Below are 25,187 nucleotides of genomic sequence, written 5' to 3' on the forward strand. Positions count from 1 at the left end.
AGGAAAGGAAGGGAAAAGGTGTGCTTATGTCTACTGAGATGCCATGAAATCCTTTCATGTTGGAACAAAGGTATCTTTTGTTTCTAGAAGGGTCAAAATGTTTGCTCAACAATCTTGGACTACGACAAAAGCAAAATCAGCATCCTGGATGATTGTCTCTATGACCAAGTCCAGATGAATAATCCTACTTGGGACTCTGCACCAGACAACCACAGCTGGGGCCTATGGAGCTCTGACAGAGTTGTCGTCATAAACATAACCCCACACCAGGAACCTGCGAGAGTCCCTGTTTCCACGAGAGAAAGAAACTCGGTCTCCAGAATCCACTCCCAGGAAGGTCTCTTAGAAGAAACTGCTGATTGTGCCAACGTTTTTTTGATAAGTTAAACCACGCCCGTGTGGGACTCAGCAAATCAATTCACCTTTCTAGGCTTCAGCTTTTTTCACGGGCAGAACAAGAGCATGAGACGGGTCGACACCGGCTAGAACTAGGTACTAATGTACTATCCACCTTAGGCATTTTCTGATGTTTAATTCGGGTACCAAGGAGAAACCAGATGGACCCACCCATTCACATAAAGTTAAGACGAAAACACCTCCCAGCCCAGGGAGTTGAGAGGGTGTCCTGGTGAGAATGAAACCCGCTGGGGAGGTTTCAACCACTGGATGGTGCTCCTTGGAGCCAAAAAAAACCCCCAACCCTGATCAGGACTGGGAGGGCAGTTGGGAGGGACAGAGTCTACAGACCCAGGACCTCACTGCTCATGCACCTCCGTGTTGTCAGCAAAGGGCATGCAGGGGAAGCAGACCCTCGAACAGGCCAGTGGGCTCCTGTTCGTGCGCCAGCATGACACACCGCAGGTCGGCAAGGCCAACGTCACCCCTGTAGCTCGGCATCCTTTAAAACGAACTAACTTTATTTTTAAAAGTTTTTTTTTCCCTGGGGGGAAGAAATGAGCGCCTTCTGTAACAAGGAAAATAACACAATAGTCATAATAATGAGAAAAGCAAAATAAGCACATGTAAGTGCATTTTTTTTCTTAGAGATTTATTTTTGTTTGATGACGCTGACACCAGTCAGGGAGAGAGGAGACTGTTGGGAGCCCCGCAGGGAAGTGAGCACCCAGAGGAGGGGCTGCTGCTTCCTGTGGGGGGAGGGGGTGTCCGGGGCGGGGGTTGGTGTTGGGGTTTGTTTAATTTGTTGCTGGAAGTTTTCCTTTTGTTCTCTTTTATAAATCTCTCCCTGGGCTTTCGAGCTTCCCCCCCTCCCACCTCCCTTCCCCTGCCCCCCAATTTCATTTTTAAAAAGCGAGCTCGCTCGCCAGGTGTGTCCCCCAAGCTCTCACAGCTCTAATAAATAAGGAGCACCTGTAAAACAGTAGCTTGACTTGTTAAGTGACTCTGTACAAAGGAGAATATAGAAATACAGTATGTACACGGCATCCACGGGCCCGTGGTGCATCAAGGCCGGCGCGACACTGTCCCGGCCTCACCCGCCCGCCGCCTCCCGCTCGGCGGCCCTGGGGGGGGGGGGGCACCTGGACCCCTCAAGAGGGAACAATTGCTTTATCTGAGTTAGTAAACAGATACACTGAATCACAAGGTGATTTGATTTTTTTTTTTTTTTAGTTTTCTTCTTTTTTTGGATTTTTTTTCTTATTTTTTCTTTTTTTTTTTTTTTCTGTACTCATCAGAATGGGATACTCCACAACTGTCTCACCAACTCAGTGTCAGTACACATGCTCTAGAGGACTTCTGGACTCGCAGCTACAACTGCACAAGTGCACACAAGAAAATCTACCCTGTTATCCTCCACCCACTGATTGAGGATCGAATTGCACATTTCTCTTAACCATGACAGGAGAAAGCAAACAGTGAAACAAAATCATGGGCGATCTTTCTCACTTTCCCTCTTGTTTTCACTGGTTCGTCCATACCATTCTAATTATCATGAAAGGACTCTGCGTATAGAGAGATTGCTTCACTGACTTCCTGGATCACCGAAAACCATCAGGGTTGAAATTTCATCCAAGTCTTTCGTGACGCCCAGCAAATAGTCCCCCTCGGATTATTTTACACCTTGAGGGCATTTTGGTCTTCAGTTCAACACTCTTGCTCTGTTCCCAAATGGGGCGCTATTTAGGAGAATTTAAAGAGAAAGCTGAGAAGAATAAACATTTACCGAGTTCTCTTGGCATTCAGTCTCTGAAAAACCACAGTATAAACTATTCATGCTGCTTCTTACATCTGTCAAATCGAAAATTAAAAGCCATAAAAGTGTAACACTGAAAATATGGCATTAAAAAGGATAAAGGTGGCCTTTGTAAAAATAACAAGAAAAGTATATTAGCCAATAAAATATTCTAACTCTTCATTTAAAAGTGCATCCTGGGCAGGACAGAGATGACGCTGAAGTGTTGGGACTCCAGTACGATCCCTCTCCGCCTTCAAAACGTGAACAGTATAGGTCCAAAACCGTACGATGCAAATCACAATTCTTAGTGTAGCAGCAAAACCACAGCAGTTTTTAAAATGACTAAAAAAAGATTTTTTGTTTTCAAATTTGTATCATCTTCCAGCCTCACCCTCCGAGCCTTGAAGATGGAGCAGGGAGAATACCTACGTTGGTCCTTGTGGCTTGTCGGTGTTTTGTTTTTCTAAAAACCAGGGGCGAAATCCCTACGTTCCTCTGGGGAGAAGCAGAGATGGTGGCCGCAAGAAGGCTGGGCCGCTTGGTGGGTCCAAGACGCGCCGGCTTCTCTGGGCTGGAGGCCACCGAAGGAGGGCTGCTTCCTCCGAGATGCTTAATGACAGGAAGCGGCTTTATTTGTTTGAGTTTTAGCCAGAGGGGGTGGTGAGCTGACCAGCTGGTGTCATTGGATGGCGTGACATGGTTTGCTCTGTGCCCTCTCTCCACGCAAGCTACCCTGTGAGTGAGCGTTCCTGGAAAAAGAGAAGAAGGGGCCCGTCAGAATCCACGGGATCGCACCACACCCCTACCCCGAGTGGGGGGAACCCAGGCAGGAGTCAGAGGTGGCCGCTCTGGCCGGCAGGCCCGACCTATGACGGATCCCCAGAACGAGAGCAGCACAGCATGATTCTGACGTGTCTTTAATTCACAGTTCTGCTCGGGGTCGGCCCTGCCAGCTTTGTGTGAGGAAAGGAAACACGAGTCGCTTCTTGGAATACCAAAACGAGCTCGGTGCACCACGCCCTCCCCCGAAGACCACAACAGCATCGCTTCGCCACCAGGCGACCTTCGCCCGCCACCGTACCGCACGCTTAACTGGCAGCTCTTCTGAATTGCCCAAGGTCGCCCCAAAGCGAGGCAAGGTCACCAGGGGGCCCTGGAGCTCCAGACCTCAGCCCGGTACTCCGCGTCACAGCTCTGGTGTTTGCTGTAAAGGAGGAAAGCCGAGAGATGCACTTTTTAGCACATGAATGGTTACTGTGGACACAGAGACCTCTCTTCAGGGGTTTCCTGCAGAGGCAACTGAGCTGGGAGAAATGCTCCTCTCCGTGGGTCTGGCCTGACAAAGGTGAGCCATTCCCATCTGTTGATATCCAAACCGAACAGTAGCACGAGACTGGAAGACAATAAACCAACAGGGCCTCGGGGTCCCGGGGCGGAGGCTCGGAATGGGATCGTTCACCAGGAAAGTCAGTTTCTGGACAATGCCCACCCCAGCTTTGCCGCAGGTGGTAGGCTCTGCCTCTCCATCCCTCCTGGCTTATTTCATTGGCTACCAGGCCCTTGGTTTGAAATACAACCTCCTGAGGACACTCAGTGATTCCTAGTAAACAGCCACTTAGAAGTCTGCCAAGCACCTGTAAAGTCCCTGAGGTTTGGGGCCGTGTCTGCTTGGCCCACATCTCCACACCCAGCCCCCAGTTCAGCTAGACACATGTATGTCAAGTGAATGAGGGTCAAGCAGCTCCCGTCCCTCATCCCCTCAAAACAATTCCTTTTCTTTCCTGCTGATATGTGAGGATGTCAGAAATGTGAAAGGGTAAAATCTGACTAAACGTGAAGGTGGTGACAGAGGACTCGTAAACATCTTTACAACGGTTGAGATTATTCCTAGAACAACGAACACATAATTTCAGAGAGGTGATAGAATTGGAAAACTTGAAGGGACCCCAGAGATAATATAATTTCTGCATTTTATAAATGAAGAAAAAGAGGCCACAAAGAGACGTGCAAACTTGCTCAGGGTGTCTGTAGCATGAACTTAGCACAAGTATGAGGAGGTCAAAACACCCGTTGGGAGGACTAAGTACAAGCCTGTGCTTTAAACCCTGCTCTCCAAGGCATGGTGTTAATGGTAACGATAATAATGATCAGCCAAAAACAAGGTCTGAAAATCTGAATGTGCATGACAGGAAATGCCTGAGTTCCCCAAATCACATTAAATCACCAGATCTGTGTGTATTTAATATGTATATTAAATAACCAAAGTGAAAATGCAAAACACCACAAATATGCAATGGGTGTGGAATTACAAGGCCATGGAAACCTTTTCATTTGGCATGGTCAGATTTGGAAATGTGGGTATTTATCTCTGAATAAAGAGCTCATTTTTATTTCTTCCTTGCCTCTCTCTCTCTCCTTTCCTTCCTTCCTTTTCTTTCTTTCTTTCTTTTTTTGAGAATGAAACAATGGCAAGAAGGGTTACAGAAATAAAAATGCCAAGAGCCACTATCAAATGAGAGGCCATAAAGAATTGGAAAGGAGCTTCAGAAATCATGAATGGATCCAAAGACACAAGTGTAGCTTCTTCTGGGGCAGTTCTTTTCCATCTAGGGAGCAGAGCTTGGAGCTTGCTGTGGAGGGAGGAAAACCATCCCCACCTCTGGGCTTGGGGCCAAGAGTGACCAAATCTTGTAGTCAGAGGGGGCCTCTGAATCCTTTCTTTAAAAAGGAAAAGAAAGAAAGAAGAAGAAAAAAAGCATTTAACGCTTTCTTCCAGTCACTGGGAAACACCGCCATTTTGAATGACTTACTTAAGAACGCGTTAACTGCTTTTTCAAGGATGTGGCTTTTTTTCCCTGTAATGTAATCATGACCTCAAAAAGAGGAATATTTCTCAGATGAGTTTCTTTATATTCAAATCACCTTTGGACAAAGGCCAAACATGGACAGCATCAGCCTACTTGGAGAAAATTTCAAGGCTTTCATAAGGGACTGGGAAAACGGGATTATAATGAGAGCCATTCTGGAACCTTAACTACAGCGTTTGCCATCCCAAACACTATAATAATCATTATTATTCTCTGGTATCTATTATTGTCTGGTAAATAATATGTGTTTTCCCCCCAAGTTCTAAAGGGTGCAGCTGCGCCACACTCTATTTTTTGCAGCCCCATTCCTGCCGCTCTGAAAGCCTCCTCACACCGAGCTTATTTTAAGAGAATGGCAAAGTAGACAATTCGTGCTGTTTCCTTCCCTCTTGCCACATACTTGCCGGGTCTGGGACACCCACAGAGGCCAGATGGTGGCAGTACAAGTCCCTGTCTGCTGGTAACATTTGAGGAGGGGGTGGGACGGAGGTCATCCCCGATTGTTCCCGTGACTCTGGCTGGTCAGGGGACACGGGAATAGACTCTGGAATCAATGACAATGAAGAACCAAGCTTGGGCTTCACCTTCCCCAAGGGATTGGTATGCAAAGTATGACACTCAAGAGTGGGGAGGAAGCAAGCTTGCAGTTTTAGAAAGTGATCATGAGGAAGCTTCCTACGTTGCCCTTGCCAAGCAGAGGGATCTTATGGAAAATCCATCCACTTTAAATTTCTTGATCTGAACGAAGGGGAAATTGCTATGATAAGTGGAGAGAGACACAAGTTACAGTCCAGCGTGTCCCCTTCCTTAACCTCCCCAAGCCTTGATTCTTCTGTGAAATGGGTGCCTCGGGGAGATTTTTCTATTATATCTTCCATCTCTCAAGCTCTGTGACTGTAGGATTTTTGGACCAAAGCCAGTATCAATTATGCAGGATTATGAACTTGAGCATAACATAAGGAAGGCTATAAATTTTTGAACTCCAAAGCCCAAAGTTCCAGAGACTCCTTTCTATTAATCTCTCACACACACACACACACAGCTCTCTGGCAGAGAAGTTTGGAGTGTCCCTATGATGCAAGGAATTCTGGGGAAGTGGCTATCCTTGTGCCCCACATTTGGGTCTTCCTGTGAGTCGGGGGTTCATCCCAAGGCAGGACAACCCAGGGTCCTATTACATGGAATATCACAAGTATACCATGCATGTACCGTATTTGGAGACCGGCTCCACAATGCATGGTCTCCAGCAGGCTCATACGGCCAGGTGCCTTCAAAATTCTAGGCACGCTTGTCCCTTCAGGTCGGAAGAATGAAGTACTTTCCTTAGGGAATGCATAACCAAGTGCACTGAGAGAGCCTCTGCCTACCTAGCACTTTTCTTTCTTTCTTTCTCTTTCTTTTTTTCTTTCTTTCCTTCTTTCTTTCTTTCTTTCCTTCCTTCCTTCCTTCCTTCCTTCCTTCCTTCCTTCCTTCCTTCCTTCCTTCTTTCTTTCTTTCTTTCTTTTTCTCTTTCTTTCAAGTAGGCTCCACGCTGAGTGTGGAGCCCAATGTAGGGCTTGACCTCACGACCCTGAGATCAAGATCTGAGCTGAGATCAAGAGTTGGACGCTTAACCAACTGAGCCACCCAGGTGCCCCACTTTTCCTTTTTTACATCAGGAAAGTATTGCTAAGAATGTGATTGAGTTACTCATCCTCCTTTACCACACAAGAATTTTCAGAGAACTACAGAGAACAAAAAATATGCCTGAGTACTAATAAATTTTTTCGATGTTGATACTGTCAAAATACCACCATTCTCACCTTCTCTTCTTTGGCCTTTACAGTCTAAGACTTACGCTGGTTGCATTCAAAAGGAAATTTTATAATTTCTACACAACCACTCCCAAAAGTAAATGTGTGTCCAGAGAAAAATGTCTGTCTTATCCTACATTCCAACATTTGCAAGCTGGTCCCTCCATGGTGCAAGAGTCCACCTCTGCCGGGAAGCCTGCCTCGATTTATCTAATCCATTTTCCAAACTTTTATTCTTCTTTCCTTCCTCAAATACCTTTGTCATTAGCATAATCAAAATCCTGGATGTCGGTCGTGTCTTACCTGTTTAGAAGGCAAGCTCCCCACATCTGTCATATTTACTCCCGGAGTCTACAACCCTGTGGCATCAACTCTACGATGTGCAAGAGATGCCCACTGCCGAGCCGCTGGCCTTTGCCCATTTACCTGAGCCCTGCAGTGATGCGGTTCCCCCGGGCACGTCAGCCCATCACTTAGCACGGTTAAATACAGCCATTACGTGCTGGCTTTGGCCATGCTGTTTATCTGGGGCAATAATGAGTCCCTGAGGACTGAACTGCTCTCAGGTAACCGCAGCTATTCTGGGACACTCACAAGAGTAGAGCCCTGCGGTCAATGAGCAGAGTCACCTGCGTTAGCTGAGAAACCCAAGTGTGATGCCAGAGAGTGGTCTCCACGACGCGCCCTTCCTAGAAAAGGCTGCAGCGTGGCGAGGTTTTGCCAAAAAATGGTTCCTTCTCTCCCCCATCAACCATTGTTTTGTGAAGTTTTGAAACAGCTTTTACCAAGACGGAAAGGGTTTTCATTTATGAAGTGGGTGGCACCTCTTTTCTTATGGCTCATTAGTTGGCGAAGTCATTGAAAAACATCCCTTCTCCTTGCTAGTGTGATTGTTATGGGACATAACCAGGGGTGGGAAGAGGGGTGTGGAAGCCAAGGGTGAGCTTCAGTTAGCTCAGGGCTGAGCTCTGGTCTGAACTAAAACCTCATCGCCACAGTGCTGCCCTCCCCACAGCTCTGATAAGCCAAGGTTCATGTATATTTAACAGAAAAAAAAATTAAGCCAAACATCAGGTCTTGCTTTTCTTTTTTATAGGTTTCTCCTTTAGCAATATCTCCTATTTTACTCTTTAATCAATAAAAATCACAACCATATAAGACCACCTACTGGGATAACTCCATCTTTAATTCTTTGTTTGAAAAATTAAAATTTTGGTTTTCTTTGCCTGGCTGGTTCTATGAGTTAAATGGGTAAGAGGCCTGTTTATTCTCCTAAGTGGTCACTGCTATTTCTCCCTGACCTCTAAAAGTTCCTAGGGGACAAAGAGCCCTCAGCCATGGAACCCCATCTTGTGCACTCATACAAGTTCTTTTCTTCATCCTGGACAACTGATCTTCTTTAAATACCTCAACTCCTTTCTGGAACCTGGGAGTTTGAGCAAAACAAATGACCCTGTCTGGCCCCTTCCTAAAAGCATGGGGGGATTCATGAGTACATTTTCATCAACACACAGGAGCTGGTGGCTACATCCATTCACAAAAGAGAAAAATAAAAAAAGGAGAATTACCTAATATAGCTAATGTTCTGCAGGAAATTTTGACAATGAGCCAAAAGTTCTATGCTCTGGCTTTTAGGACTGAGCACTTCCATGATGGTTTGGGAAAGCTGCATTTTTTTCTCAAATTTTAGTGAGCACCTACTTTATATTAAATACTGTACTAGGCACTTTTATAGACTTATTTCACTTGAAAACAAGCCCATTGTATATACTTGTTTCACTTATACACTTATTTCATTGAAACAACAATGCTACTTAAGTATTTATTATTGTCCCCATTTTGCAGATGAGGAAACTTTCCTAGGAAGGTTAAGGAGCTTCCTTGGTCAAGGTCGCTAGCTAGAAAGGGGCAGAGTGGGTTGAGTCCAGCTCCCGTGACCCCAAGCTCCATGGTTCCAATGGAGTGCTTCCCCCAGTCTGGGGTTTCATCTCTCCCCTTCCTTCCTGACAAGTGGGGGTCACAGTCCAGGTCCTTCGCTTTACAAACAAGAACTCTGAGAAGTTATTTGATAAGAAGTTATAATTACATTTTCAATCAAGTTCCATCCAATACACAAACTAGCTAATGCTAGTTCATGTGCCTTCTAAAAATTCTGCCTTGGACAAAAAACAGTAGATGTTTATTGTGTTAAGACTGAGTTTGTTATTTCTCTATATATTATCTGGACATAGGCATTTTAGGTTTAAAAAAGAAGAAGAAAAAGATCCTAGAGCAAAAAGCAGCTTTCTGCAGCAAGTAGCTATGGTCTACGGAGCAACAGTAAATTTTAGGATTTCAGGCGGGATCTGGAAAGGTGGTCTTTCTGGCACTTTATCCCTTCTTTACAACCAGTCATGAGTAGAGGAGGGTAGGAAGGACAGCGGCAGATACTGGGAGAGAGAGGGAGAGGCTTCATATTCATGGAAACTAACTCCCCTGTACAGAATGAGAGCAAGCATACTGACTCCCCACCACCCCGCCGCCCACCCCCGCCCCCACACAGCCAAGGAGATGGAGAATGTGGTTAATAATTGCTTCCCTGCAACCCTTCACCCTCCCAATCCCAGATGTTGAGGTACAACTTACTTCCTCTCTGAGACCAGCTGCCCAACGTGACGAAGCAAAACCATGGGTGGCAAAAGTATGCCTCTGGTTCTTGGCACGGGGCGTGTAACTCAAGCAGCTTGGGTCATATCTTGTGTCCCACTGAGAGGAAAGGCAGATGAGGACTCAGGTTCTAATCCTGGCTATGCCACTCTGACCTTGAGCATTTGCTCTGTTTGTCCCAGTCTCTACTTGTTTTTACAAGTTGAACCAGACATCTTAGAATTTCTGGAATGGTTTTCCTAACCTCCACGGTTGACAGCGTGCAAGTGTTTCCTTACCTTCCATTACACATCCAAGGGAAGCAGGTTCTGGGCTATAGGGGCTACCATGACAATTCTTTTAGCAAGCACCTACTATAGGCCCAGGTACGACCTGGGCGTTTTCACCCAGGTTATCTACACTGGAGCCTGATGACTCTATGAGCTAGGGGCTATTATCTTCATTTTCCTCCGACATGAGATGTGCTCAGCGATTTTGCATGGGGACTCTGGAGCCAGGCTGCCAGTCAGATCCCAGCACTGTCGCTGACTGACCAATGACCTTGGGTAGGAGACTTAGCCTCTTTGTGCCTCAGTTATTTCACCTGTAAAATGGATTTACTAATGGTATCCCATCGCGTTGTTGTGGGCATGTAACATTTGAACACTGCCTACATATAGAGTGGGCTTGATAAATATTAGCTGACACCATTATTTAATGAGAGTACAGGCACAAAGAGGTTGTAAAGTGTATCCAAACTCTCACAGCTGGTAAGAGATACGGCCAGTTTTCAAATCCAAGCAGGTCTCACTCCAGCCTTTCTACTAGGGACAGTAGCTGCTGGCTCTTGGGCACCTGTGATGTGCCCCACTGTCCATGCTCTCTTACCAATCCCTCACAGCAACGGGATCGCTACTCGTGACCGAGAGGAGACAAAGTGCTTCCTTCCTCACCTACGAAATGGCTCTGCCGGGATCTGGACCCAGGCTGGCCCAACTCCAAAGCAGAGGTCCTTTGCCACCAAACCACACCACTGCCTACCTGCACCGCCAGAAGCCCACTGTCACCACGTGTGGGCGCTTCAGAAGAAGGCCTATGGCATGGGAGGTTAAAAAAGATGAAGGACATCCCCAAAAGCTGTCCCCCTCCCCTGACAGTACCTGCAGGCCCCGGGGAGGGTGGGATTCAGCTGCTGTGGACATCTCAGAAGCTGTCTGAGGTAGAGCCGGCCACCCAAGCATGATGGCTGCTCCTCGGGCCAAGATCAGAGCGTCTGGGTGTCCCTGCGGCCACCGTCCGGGCTCTGCGCCCATCAGCGGGGAGGTCCTCTGCCGGGAGCGCACGGCCTGCCCCCGTGTGCCCGAGAGCCACGGCCCACAGCCCGCACCCCGCCTGGCCGGCTGGCCGGGCACGAGGGCCGAGCCCTGTGTCTGCAGCACCCTGGGGCCCGGCCAGCGCGCCGCGACTGCACCTGGACATGGTCTGTCGGTGGTGAGGTTCCTTCCCCCACGTGCTGGGAAGCCGCTCGAGGCCCACGCCAGACACAGAGTTCCTCCCGCCGCCGCACCGCCGCCGCGCTGTACACACTCCAGTACGCACCGGGCAGCCTCCGCCCCTCGCACGGTAGCGATAACATCCCGCAATGTTTAGCATCCAGCCCTGCTAATTAGCCTGTCATCAGAATGCAGCGATCAGCTTTAGTGATGCCAGTCTTTCTCTTGCTTCCTTTCAGTCTGCGAACAGCTGCTAAAGTAATTTTCCCCCAACACAGATTTCATGCTGTCACTCCTCCGCTCGAGGTCGGGGTGACGTTGCCTAACGCATGGAGTACCCACCCCACAACCCGCCGCTCCCCCACTGACTGCCCTCCTCCAGCCTCCGGGGCCCCTCTCCCTCCGCGTAGGGCTTTGCTCCAGCCGGGCAGGGCTTGGGGGGGGGGGGGCGCTCATCCCTTACGGGGCTCACTCCTCTCTGCCGCTGTGGCTTTTCACATCCTATTGCACCCCTAGCCTTACACTCTGACTGCCATCCGTGCCGCTCCCCAGACTCAGGACCTAACTCGCAACTCGCGTGCTTTATGGAACCCTCTCAGGGTAACTCCATCCGCTGTTGCTCTCCCGGGACTCTTCTTCATTTATTCAGCGAATACCAGGTGCATGCCCACGGGGCCAGCCCTGCGCTAGAAAGCCGGTTACCGCAGCGAGCGAACCGCGCCGGGCCCGCCTCGCCGAAGCACACTGTCTGTGGTACCACGCGTCCGCAGCTCTGCGTGGCGCTGGGAGAAGCCGCCTTGGCTGCTGCTTGTCTCTCAGCAGCTTGGGAGCTCCTCAAGTCAAGGACACCTGCCACTCCCTCTCCCTTTTTTTTTTCTTTTCCCTTCCTTCCTTCTCCTTCCCTCCCTCCTTCCTTCCTTCCCCCTTCCTTCCTTTTTCCCTCCCTCCCACCTACACTCCCTCCCTCCCTCCCTCCCTCCCTCCCTTCCTTCCTTCCTTCCTTCCTTCCTTCCTTCCTTCCCTGTATCTCTTGACAACAGCGTCCCTGCACAAAGTGTGTGTTAGATATCATTAGTTAAAAATGGATATGTTTTTAAAAAAATAGATATGTTTTATTCTTTAGGGAAAGACATGAAGACCATCTCTAACTATCAATAAGTGAAAGGGGACTGCCTCTCTCTGTTTGGATATGATTGGGAATTTATTAAATTTGTGGACTGTAAAATATGAATTAAGTATAAATTAAGAACTCCAAATACAGAATTTTTTTAAAAGCTATTATTCCTCTTCATAGGCCACACACACACACACACACACACACACACACACGCGCACACACGCACGCACATACACAGCTGAGACAAAGAACAAGTTGATCAGATGATCAGACGGTGAGGAGTGCTGTCAAAATCAGAACTCTGAACCTGTGGCCCCTCATCTTCATTTGCAGAGCCATAATGTTTTTCCAACATTTTTCATAGTTTTTCAATTAACATTTAGGATTCATGTTGCTCAAACCTTGGTGGATATGAAAATAGACATTAAGTCCCATGTTTATGATGCCATCGTATTAAACGAGAGGAATGGAGGGACCTGGATGTATTTTTGGTTTGGCAAATTGAAGAAATAGTTTTTTCAAACATTTGGGGTTTGGCTAAAACCAAAACTTATTTTGCCAAGCACTTTGGCCTTAATTTTTAAACCCATGTGTATTTTAAAAGAAATTCAATCTATATGTTTCTGACTCATTTACACTTAACTCATGAAAATGCTGTTTGGTAAGAGCTATTAGATGTCCAAGCAAGTTTATGAGCCTTTTTAAGCCTCTTCTCCCCGTTCTTACCAGAAAGTTGTATTTTGCCAGCCATAAAAGAGTGTGAGCCCCAGAGGCCTGTGGTCAGTTTGAAATTTATAACCTCTGAAGCTTAAATGGATTCTGAGTGTGGAAAAAGGTTTTTTTATTTTTCCTCTCCTCTTTTTAATATGAAGTGCACAGACAGACGACCTCTGATAAAGACGGGATCCTAGGTCTTACTTTCCAAGACGGCTAAAGGCGAATAATAAAGAGTTCAATCTAACCACCAATAAATTGCCCCTAAAACACTTCAGACGAACGATATGACACTTTAAACTCATGTGGCCACAGATCCAGATCCAACGCTCTCCCGGAAAGTCTCACTAATTACTCCCAGGACAAGACAAAGTGGTGAGACACAACACGATTCAAGTTGAACATTTTACCTTCGGGACAACTGGGTAATTTTTTTTAAATCACAGACAACCAACCCTGTTTATGACTTTTTATACATTTTTTAAATAGGCGGAATCTACTAAAAATAGCATTTGAATTAAAACCAGAAAAGCAGGAAGAATGTACATGCATGCTGCAGTGACTTCACCCCATATCTTCTCTATATAATGATGCTCGGATACCACTCAATTATAGTATTCCAGGGGGAGAGAGCTTTTGGATAAAGTACTTAAAAATGGCTTATAAATATTTAAAGTATAAGCATCTAACAAATCATAAGGACAAAGTTTTACATTTAACCACATGTGCTCCAAATATCTTGAAATTACTCTAAATATGGGTTTAAAATATCAAAAGAGCTTATTGATGGGATGCAGAACTTTGCAGAGAAACTTAAACCTGATCGTTCTTGCTCCCACAACACCCAATCTGCACAATTTTTAAAGTGTGCATGTGTAGATTTCCTCAGAAAAAGATCATGTTACAGTCTGAATTTCCAAAACAAGAGTTGAAGGATGAAATATAGGGTTTCCCTTTCTCTCACCAAATGCAGCTTAGCCACTTTGCTTCTAGATAATTTGTTAGTGTAGGTTGGCTCAAATTTAAGACAGTAACATTTTAGAAACACTTCGAGAACTCAGCCAGCTGCGAGGAGGATATCATTACAAATTGAGACACATGTTGTATGGGAATACCATTCATTTTCAATACCAAAAACATGTCTGGGGAAATAAGCCATGCAAATGAGAGAGAGATATACTTTTTAATTGCATTTTTGGGATGTTAGGTCAATGGTTCATATCAAATGAGTCCATAAAGTGTGTCTCTCCCTCCTGTTCCGTAAATGCTATCAGTCACATTCTTACCTCCCTTTTCACCCGCAACAAAGCACAGCTTGCTATCAAAAAGAGACAACACACCAGAGGTTCAAAGGGAGAAATGATGAGACATCCAGCAGCACAGCCAAAGAGCTGGGTGGAATGAGGCTGGGAGTGCCTGGCAGCTTTGATTTGTCACAGTCTGGACCCCGCGGCTCTGTGGAAAGGCCCCTTCTCCCTATTCAGAGAGGCACTGGGGAAACTTGGTAAAACTGCACACGCAAGCTGTTGCTTATGCCCATAGCTCAGTACGAAAAGCGAAGAGTTAAAAGATCTTGGGGACAACTTGACTGGTTTCCAATCTAAGAATGTGTCGTGCACTCAGGAGCTATTCTAGAGCATGAGAGGTGGATTTCAAGTTTTGGTTGTTCTTGTCATTTGCTTTTGCTCCAGTCATTGTCACTAGAATCTTTTAAATGATCCTTGAAATAATCTGTGTGTATGTGTGTGTGTGTTCTCCCTCTTTGTGGATGGCCTCACGTTCTCAGTCCGGACCCCACCCGACTTGTTTGTCAGGCAGAATGCTGTGGAAATCCACAGATTTGGAGAAGAGCTCTATGCGGTTAACATTTAGAGATGGAACTGGAGATGGCATTTACCCCTTTTCCGTGAGAATGGGACCCTTTAAATGATGCCAGCGTTACATCATTTATCCTTTAAAGCTAATTTATTTGTTTCTCTGAAATGGATTCCTTTTATGCGTTTGAGGCATTAAACACAAAAAAGTTTACACATGCAGCATGGTGACCTTAACATGCATTCACGTATGAAGTGCCACCCGTCTAGACCGGCAACTGAAGAATACACAATAATTCTGTGCAGGACGGGGTGAAGGGAAACAGAATGGCCCCCTCTGTCCCTTTGGCACAATCTCTCTGACAAGAGAATCTGGAAAAGGCAGCATGCTGGGGGTGGAGGTGTTTCACTACATGAGGAAGTGTCCCATGCTGGAGTGTATTTTGGTCCTCAAACACCTCTGCCCCTCCTCAGTGCTTGTCTGCACGAAGGTAGGTGTAAATGATTGGACCATGATGCCCAGGCCACCGCTCAGGCTGGCAAGGGAATGATTCTTTGGAAATGAGACAGGGAGTTTATTTCCAGTGCCTTTCTGAGCAATGGCTTGTTCATAGGTGATCGAATGCTTTCCCCTCTCCAAGCCCACTCTCTCCAGCTGAAGAAGCATACTAGGGAGCTAGGGAAAACGGGTAGTGCTTCCAGACACAGCTCCATCAATGCCTTGGTATTTACTGAGCCATCCACTTCCCGGGCGCTAGCCATTTTGCTCCTTGGCCTCAGAAGCAGGGCAGAAGCTTGTCCACTGAAGGACAGCATCTCCCTCTACAGTAGAAACTTCAGAAGTCAAGGGGCTGGGGAAGTATCCAGCTTGTTTCTTTTCTTGCACTCTCGGGATATGAAGGGTCTACAGCCTTTTGCCTTTTGTCACTAAAGACCATCTTCTGGAAGCAAGTGCTACGTTACATAGCAGCAACAGTGGTTCTGCAATATTAGGTCCACGGCGGAAACCGCTACGAATAATTCTGTTTTAAAGGAACCTTTAGCATTAAATCAGTTTCCTCAGAGCGACAAGAAAAATTCCAGCTCAGATATGGCTTCGTGATAATATAAAATAATCCTTCAGAGACGTCAGGCATGCTTCCTCAGAAGCCAAGATCTACAGACCTCTCCTCCTAGGAAAATGCCTCAGTGCACAGCTACATAAAACTTGCCCTGGAATTCCAGGGGGAGCCGCTGAAGGCCGTCCATGGACTAGTCCAGGGCGCAGGGCAGCAGCTTGAGGGAGCGACCACATCAGCCGGCAGGCCTGGAAGCCAGGCCAGGATTAGCACGGCATCTGCACACCCCTGAAACTGAGTTCTTTAAAGTTGGCGCACTAAGCACTCTCTCAGCGCACCCGAGTCCCAGCCCTGCTGAAGACGGAGGGTTACGGCTACATCTGAAAGAAGCAAATACCCGGTCACATACGTCATTTCCTATTCCACCATAATCTGATTGAAATAATATCCAAAAGCCAGATGCTTGCACATTAAAGCCCTCCTTCCACCCTTTGTTGCAAGGGTTAAAATAGAGTCAGCGGCACTGAACGACATGTGGCTACGGCCGATCTTGACCCTGTGCATTCCAGAAAAATCTCCTCTGCGCGTCTGAAATGATCACAGAAAGCTCCACCCCACTCACACGTGTCCATGATGTGGACCTGGTGGTTTCCCTCTGGCTCTGTGAATTACCCCTACCTAGAACTGGACAGCCCTCTGCATCCCGACAGACAGCCGAAACTTGAACATCAGGGATTATGTGGCCGATTCACACATCCCATAACCAAGTACCAGGACATTAAGGATCTCTAGTCTGGCAGAGGATCTGAGCACAGCCCATTGGGATGGATTTCCTCTCCTTGCTCTCAGGTTTTCTTCTTTTTCCTTGCTTCCATAGGAGGCACCCATAGTAGTATTTCCAATGTATTGACCTGACTTCCCAGGCAGCTGACTCTCTCAGACTTCTCAGCTGGAGAAACTAAACTGGCAAACAGTTACCTGTCACCTCCACCCTTCGGGCTTTCCCAATGAGGTCAGCAACCCCACCCCCCACCCCCGAGATCATCTTTCCTGGGACTGTGGCTCCATAACCAGACTAATAATTAAACTCCCAGAAGCCACAACTCCGGCTGCCTCCTCCAGCTCTCCCGGAGAAAACAAAAAGTGGGAGGCGTCCCTGCTGCTGAGGCTGAGGGAGCAGCGTGGAATTGGGGCCAGGGAAAAGAGTCCCAGGTTTTCTTCCTGTTTTAGAAACATGTACGAAATCTGGAAGCCACAAAGGTGGGAAGTTGTATGGACTTGTTGCTCCAGGGGGATAGAAAAAGTGAGGGCGAAAAGGTTACTCATGGTACACATTTTTTCCATTGATTATTTTACTTAGAATATGTCATTTCCCTGGAAAATCGAGGAGGGGGGGATATTTTCTTTTGAATAGCTTCAAACATTTGCAAATGGTTACTCTGAACTCCCCAATGTACCATAAACAAGTGTAAACTGTAGAAATTCAGAAAATGTACAAATACAAACAGCGATCCCCCAAGCTCCCAGGCAAAGACAAAGAAGGGAGTATTCCATTTACAAATGGAATTCTTTGTGGATAGAATAGTTTGGAAAATGTTTATACATTGTTTTTCTTATTATTTGGGGGAATATTTTTTCCAGCCTACAGAAGCTGCAGAACTGGTATTTGGAGTCTTGAAAGTTGAAGATTAAAGGAAGATTACAATCTTTCAAAATCTTCGACTAAAACTTAATTAGTTCTGCATCTAAGACAATATCTGCCCATTGAAATCATTTGTAATCATATCAACAGAGAAGAATGCATAAAGTCAGGTAACCAGGAACAGAATCACTTCAAAATGGAAAAAACAAAAAACACCAAACCTAGTATTTGCCAAGAACTAGCAAATATGATGGCTTCTTTGAAGAAAACTGTAGCCGCCTGGATTACTGATTTCAAGATACTGATTTCAGATTCTGCTTTGAATCTGCTTAAAATGATAAACAAACAAACCAGTAATAGAGTATGAGAACGGCAGGCAGAGGGGAAAAGTATGAAGAACCCTGACAAGTTACCGACAGACTTTCCAAGAGAAATAACGTGTGAGTCACCAACAAGCACATGGAGAAATCACTCAGCTGTGCCTCATCCGCCACAACTCAGTCCAGTTTAATGCTTTCCACTTTGGCTTTAACTCGTCACCAACAGTGTTCCCTGTCAGGGCACAAAAGCCATGCCGCCCTTTATTTAACGGATGCATTTCCAATTTCCACAACCATATGAATGGGCTGGGTTTCTGAAGGCACCGAAGAAAAACAGCACCACATGTGCACAGAGAATCAGGAAGGGTCAGAGAATGTGAGTGATTTACGGCGGGTTGAGACTGCACTTCGAGGTGACATGCAACTCCAGAGGGCAAGAGGAAATGTGATTTAGTGAAGGAGAGGCAGTTCTCCCCCATCTTAAATCACTTGCCTTGTCACCCTGCTGGAGCTGGCCAAGCCTGAGTGTCTCTGACTTTAGAGAAAAGCTGTAATTTCTTGGGGGACCCATCATAAAAAGAACTCTCCAATCTCAAGGGGCTATGGGCAATTTTGTCACTGCATCTTCTGGAAATTGGCTGAAGCCAGGTTAATATTTTTAGTAACGATTCTGGGGTCTGCATACAAGACCCTAGCCTGATTCTTTATTCAGCAACATATATCATCCAAATAGCCATCGTATATTTCATGCTTTTATGTTCTTTGGGCCCCATGCTACTCATGGACCAGTGGCACTATTCTTGACCTGGTCACTTCTCACTCTAGTAATGGTAGTAAAATCGTTCACCCTCCCGTTCCTCCCGTAAGTAACGTCATCAGAATGAGTGATACTAGAATATATTTAAAATTCCAATTCACAATGCTTTTTGGCTTTCTAGAGGTCATCACTTCTTCATCCCATACCTTCCTGTTGCTCACCGCTTTATTAGCCAGATTAAATTACTCTGATGAAGACCAGAGTAACTGAGGTGACTACGAGAAGGCTGAGTCCATCTGTCTCCGGACAACAGAACTCGTAGATGTAAAACCAAGATGGTGAGCTGATTTTTAGTGTTCTGCTCCTACTGGCAAAGCCAGCAATGGAAAAGGAAACCTCAAACTATGGTGACTGGGAAAGCCTTCTTGCACCACCCAACAAGCCCCCTAGCGCTGGCTCTCTGCTTCCCAAACAAACCTCCGGCTGTTAGGTAGGTAGGTGCCCCCATAAATATGCCAACTTAGAGACAATGGTCTGGACATGCCACATCAAGTGTTCTGGCCCACATTTATATTTCCCACTGTGGAGTAATGGGCTGGTATTCTAGGTTTGTTGTTGTTGCTGGAAAAACAAGAACTGAACATTGACCAAAAAAAAAACAAAAACAAAAAAAAACTGAACACTGTCTCAACACTTAGAGAACTTGGTAGGTATGCTTGGTTTTTGTCTAGGAACCTTCCCCAAGACAACTAAGGTGAATAAAAGAATTTCATCAAGTAGGGTAATAAAGGGACCATTTGGCCTATTCTCTTACAGCGGTTTAAAGAAAATGCAGCTCTGGGGTCAAACAGCCTGGATTTGAATCTTGACTGCTTACTAACTTGGTCCTCTTGGGCAAATTACTTCATTTCTATGTCTCAGTTTCCTCGTCAGTAGAATGAAGACAACAATAATTATCATATAGATCCAGATCCAAATAAATACTACTGAAAAACACTTAGAAGAGGGCCTGCACATACAAATGTGAGCAACTGTTCTTCCTATAAGGTCCACTTCTACCCAGGCTTCCTTCCTCCCTGGGTTTATATCCCCACCAGACTTTAAGTGTCTTGAGGGCAGGCACTGCATCATATTCACCTTAGTATTCCCCAGCTCCTGGAAGGAACTGTGCACAAGTTAGGTGCTCAATAAGTGTTCATTTCTCTTCCCTTTCTCTCCACAAACCGCTGATAAGCCTCAACTGAACGTTAGCCCATTTGCTGTCCTCTGGGATAGCGGGCCTGGGTCTGGCAGGCCCGAGTTAAATACTGCTTCCCCCACTTGGTAGCTCTCATTTGGACAACACCTCCATGCCTTATCTTCCTCCTTGCTGAGGTAGAGATGATGCCGATCATGCCAGTTGGTGGGAGGATCAGAAGAGGCCACATCTGGCTCTGGTGGGCATGCTTACACATGCTAGTCCTTCTCCCCCTTACTGAAATTCTGGACTCATTACCAATAGCTCATTTGGCATGAAGCAGGATTCCCTTCCTGAGGTCAGATATATGTACTCTCAGCCACTTTGGCAGCGTGGCCCTTTGCCCTATCAAATCCTTCCACTGTCTGCAGAGGTGAGCAACCCACCAGCTGAGCCACTGAGCCCCAAAAAGGAGAGAACGCAAAGCTGGTCAACAATGCCAGAGGCCTGCCCTAGGGAATGCTTCATGACAACATGAAGGAAGAGACTCCCTCAACAGGAGCTATGGGCCACTTTTCCAACACTCTTCCAGGGAAATGTGGCTTAGTGGCCCGGGTTCAGTTGGCATAAGCACATAAGAAAGTTAGTTTTTATTCTCATCTTGCAAATGGAATCTATGGTTTTTGAGAAAATTTGGTAAGTTGAGACATTCTGCCAATACGCCTACCAGCCTCCAGGAAGTGGCCCGGCTCACCTTTTAACACAGCTCTGTAACCTCATGACTGAACATTTAAGGGTCCCAAGTAATCTCTCCTTCCTCTTCACACCATCCTCTTCTTCAACAGGGTCAATTACAGAGATGAGCATAAGAATAAAAGTTTAGGGGTGCCTGGGTGCCTCAGTCGTTAAGCATCTGCCTCAGCTCAGGTCATGATCCCAGCGCCCTGGGATCGAGCCCTGCTTCGGGCTCCCTGCTTGGCAGGAAGTCTGCTTCTCCCTTTCCTGCTCCCCCTGCTTGTGTTCCCTCTCTCTCTGTCAAATAAATAAATAAAATCTTTAAAAAAGAAAAAGGAATAGTAGGTAGTGTTTCAAGTCAGGTGCAAGACTGGGCTTCACCATTAAATAAGTCATCTTGGGCATGGCATCTGCATGCTGTGACGCAGTTTCCTCAGCTGTAAAATGGGAATGATGTTGGATCAATCTGATGACAGCGTGTGACCACACTAGGTGAACTATAAAACATGTACGGTAAAATCATGATTATCAATATAACTCTCGCACGCCTCTGCCTTGTAAGGAGTAAGGAGAGGTGCACTGGCTCGTGCGGGGGAGCACCCCGGTGGACATACAAACCTTTTACTTATTCTGATTTCTAATTCGGAGGCACCTCCTTTTGAGCGGAGGCTCCAGGTCCTCCGGCCCGGCGCTGAGCATGGGCGAGGAGATGATGCACGGCGCCATGGCAGTCTTCTCCGCGGGTTTTGGCACAGGCTGGATCACGCAGCCCGTCTTGGGCAGCATCCGCAGAGCATACGCGTGGTCCTCGTCCGCGGGGTTATTAAGGTTCGGGTCTGATTTGTCGCCCCCCGCCAGGGCCTCCTCCCCCATCAGCTTTTTGGCTGCCTCCCCGTCCAGGTGACAGTTGGAAGCACAGTTGTTCTCCTTGACCGACTCCAGCTCGCTCACCGCCGGCTCCTCGGGCGACAGCAGCTTCTTGGGGGGCGCGGGCGGCGGCGGCGGGGGGGGCTGCTCCGGCGGCGGCTCTGCGCTCTTGGCGCCCTCGGCGGCGGCGGCGGCGCCGCGCGTGCCGTTCACGATGACGTTGCAGGCCGCGGCGGCCTCGGGGCCCGCGGGGGCGCCCGGGCCCGGGTCGCCGGCGGCGGGCGGGCTGCAGTGGCCGTCCCTGCAGCCGCCGCAGGTCCTGCGCTCCGCGGCGCCCGGCTCGCGCTCCGCCTTGACGTGCGCGTGCAGAGCGCGGTGGATCACGTTGTGCAGCCGGGCTCGGTGGCCCACCGTCAGGTCGATGACGCCGTCCTGCGGGCCCTGCAGCACGCCGGGGAAGCCGAGCTGGCCGCCCGCGCCCGGGGGGCTGCCGGCGCGCCGCGTCAGGTCCACCACCTCGCTCCGGCCGTGGTCCGCGGGCGCGGGCGCTAGGCTCAGGGCTTGGCCGGAGCAGCCGGGCGGCGAGTCCGCAGACTTGGACGAGCCCTGCTTGGAGTCCCTGGGGGACAGGGAGTGTCCGCCTGGCTTGCCTCCGGCCGCTGAGGAGTCGCCAGGGGCGCTCGGAATGAAGTTCTCCCCGTTGCTGGAGAATCCGTTGGGGGGCTTGGAATCATTGACGTGAGGGATGGGAATAGGGATGGGGATGGGCACAGGCAGGGGCACGATCACGGGGTATGGCACGAGCAAGGTGGGGGGCGGCACCAGCGGGGCGAGCGACGGCAGCCCGAAATTCATCATCTGGGGCACGGGCATCGGACCATTTGGCATCATGCTCACCGGCGGGAAGGGGAGACTGGGCAAGGGCGCGCCCGGGGGCGGTGGGGGCAGCAGGCCCGGGGGGTTCCCAGGCATGGTTGGGGTGCTGGGGGGATGGATGTGGGGCGACAGCATGGGCCGGTGCATGGGACTGGAAGTGGGGCCCAGGTTCCTGGGGCCGCCGGGCGGGGGCCCGATGCCGGGGAGCATGGGGTTGGACAGAGGGCTGTTGGGGTTGGAGGCGTGGTGCGGCGGCCCACGAATAAAGGGCGGGCGGATCTGCTGCATGATCTGTTGTTCCATGAAGATGGGCAGCGGCACCGGGCCGCGGTTGGTCATCACCATGGGAGGGCTGCGAGGCGGGACACCGAGGGGAGGCCCGATGCTAGCAGGTGGCTGGACGGAGACAGGAGGGATGTTTGGAGTCTCGCTGATGGGCATGGACTTGGGCACTGGCGTGGGGATTTTAGTAACAGAGCAGTTGGCAGTGTCAGATGGAGAGACGGTGGTGGACGACGATGGGCCAGGGCCCTGGCTTTGGCCAGCTGCAGCCACCGGGGAGGGGGCCTTCCTCCGAGCATCTGTTAGAGGGATATTCCAAGAGTCTGGAGTGAGCAGCTGCACCCCGGTGCCTTCTGCTTTATTTTCCATGGGAGGGTGTAATGTGCTGCACAGCCCAGCTGGAAGATTGGCCTGTGTCTCTTTGTAGAAAATGTCCATTTTGTATTGATTGAGACATTTTGCACTGCAGAACTGAAGCCTTCTTTCCCCGTCCCCAAAATCCAGGTATTCTTTTGTGTGTCTTATGTGCTTACACCAGTCACATACCTACAACACAGTAATAAAAAGAAAACAAGATAAGCAATTTCCTCTGGTAGATCGTGTTTCATGTTTCACAGAGAGGTTCTTTCAAACTTTATCACAATTTTTCGAACAGGCTGAAGTGTTCCTTTCTGAAAGGTAACATTCTTAAATGTTCGTGAAATGACTTCTCCTTGGAAGTCAGACTTGCTTTTTAAATAGTAACTCTTTGGAATAGCAATTATCACCATCTTCCATTAAAAACAATTCAACAACAACCCAAAACCCTGTTGTGCCTGTTAAGCTCAATGTAAAGGTGGATCTGACAGAAAGGCGTACATCTACCTGCCCACATATTTTCACCTGTCAAAGAGGCTCGTTGTCAATGTAAATGTGAACAGTTGTGGAGAGGAGGATCCTCCAGAACGTTCAGTGGCCTTTGAAATAGAGCCCCATAAAATTCTCCTCACGCAAAGTACTTTACACTATTGACTATGTTCAATAATGCAGTTGGAAAGGTTGTGCTGTGTTAACCAATAACACAAAGCGCGGAACATCATTATGTCTGGCTTCCAAAGGGAAACTTGGAATTAGTCATGAAGTCTGTGTGAGGTTTAGCTATTCGCAACCTGCGATGTTGCAGCAAGCTAGAATTATTTTTTGAGCTGTTTGCCCACTCTCTCTCAGTAGTCAGAATTTTTGGTGACATTTCTTGGCAGGCAGTCTTATTTAACAACTTTTCAAACACCAGAGAACGTTTTCCAAAAGTTGTTATGGCTTCTTCCCCCCTTCAAATCTACTCCTGGCAAAAGAAAGATATCACCAAATTTATTTTAAAGTTGGGCTGCAGAACTAATTAAAGGCTGAGAGCTTTTCCCAATTGGAAATCACTAGACATCAAAGTTCAAAAAATAGTCATTCTCGGCTTCAGAACCCATTACTTTGGAGAAATTATTGTGATTTCATTAACACATTAATTTTGCAACACCATCAGCTCTCACAGATGGTGAAGACATGATCTACAATTCAAATATGACTCTTGTTTGCACAAATGTCTTTCCTTCATATGGCATTTTAAACAAGAATTAATATGAGTAATCTTGCCATAGCTATAAACAGATAAACAGATGTCAAAATTTTCAGTAGTTCTTTCAGTGCCTTACTTTTCTGACTGAAAATTACACACACGATTTTTTTCTTTTTCTTTTTTCTTTCTCTCTCTCTCTCTTTTTTTTTTTTTTCGTCATTTCCTTAGCACTCAATCCATACAGCAGCAGAGGAAGAATTCTGAAATGCAGTGAAATGGTGAGTTCACTGAATTCAAGGCTCTCCTCCATAAAGCATTGGTTCCAATATCGCTCTAAATGGGACCTTGTTTTTGTTGAGGAGGGTGTGTGTTGTTCCGTTGTTGGTGCATGTTATTTTTTTTTTAACTATGGTAAACTGATAGCATTAAAAGATGATAACTTTTAATCATGATTGGTCACATCAACAATGCAAAAACAACATATGCTGGGCATTTGATTACTCATCTCATTTAACTCTCAGCTTTCCTTGACTGTAAACAGTGGTGGTATGCTAGTATGTGACTGGGGGTGCATACACTTTGGCAGATGTGGGTCTGTATGTGTAAATCCACTCTCTTCCTTCTCTTTTTTTTTTCCCACTGATACTTGCAGGTAATATACTGCAAGGCATGAGACTGAATAACAGATACTTACTGGCAAACATTTGTTTTTTGTGTAGTCTCATATGAAATTACCCTTTCAAAAATCCTTGTTGCGAGAGGAATAATTTCAATGCTAAAATACTTCTGGGTTTCGGTCAGTATTTTCAGGTTTCTTTAGAATTACGGGATTGTTTTTTTTTAAATCATAGTTGAGATGTCTACAAGTTTACAAGTAAGTGCAGAATTGTCTCTGATGAAAAGAAACACACAAAATCCATCAGGCCCTCAAAATTCTTATCTAGATAAAGGTTAATAAACTAATAGTTAAACCTTGAGGCAAGTAAGTTATTATTTTTAAAACCTGATCATTTTTATAAAGTTAATATGTAATGATGTGACATTTAAATCCCTGTATGAAATAAAGCCACCCGATTCTGTTTCAATATTAGGCATCCATAGAAAGCCTAAAATGTAAATTTATAAGCTTGAAGGAAAGGATCAAATATAGCTTCTTTAATCATGAACTAAAAAATATTATCAATGAATTAAACTAATTAAAATAATATGCCAAATTTTCTGGCATATTTCTTTTGGATCTTATTTTTTAACCATAAGGGGAAAGAGTTTTCTGAAATCCTTAATTGGTTTTTAAATTGCCAGATTGAATT

The 25,187-nt window shown here is 46.9% G+C and overlaps 1 protein-coding gene across 2 annotated transcripts in view; it reads right to left on the reverse strand.

Annotated features, from left to right (window-relative positions):
* Positions 1 to 1,013: 1,013 nt before the first annotated feature.
* SOBP (sine oculis binding protein homolog) overlaps positions 1,014 to 25,187 on the reverse strand; it is a 158,945-nt gene continuing 134,771 nt past the window's right edge. For both annotated transcript variants that reach the window (XM_078054918.1, XM_078054917.1), the window contains 2 exons: positions 20,925 to 22,877; positions 1,014 to 2,943 (listed from right to left, as the gene is read on the reverse strand). In XM_078054918.1, the coding sequence (XP_077911044.1) occupies positions 20,928 to 22,877 (1,950 nt within the window). In that variant the 3' untranslated portion in view covers positions 1,014 to 2,943; positions 20,925 to 20,927. The remainder of the gene's footprint in view (positions 2,944 to 20,924; positions 22,878 to 25,187) is intronic.

This window comes from Halichoerus grypus, chromosome 9 (genome assembly GCF_964656455.1).
Source record: "Halichoerus grypus chromosome 9, mHalGry1.hap1.1, whole genome shotgun sequence".
In the NCBI taxonomy this organism is placed as follows: Eukaryota; Metazoa; Chordata; class Mammalia; order Carnivora; family Phocidae; genus Halichoerus; species Halichoerus grypus.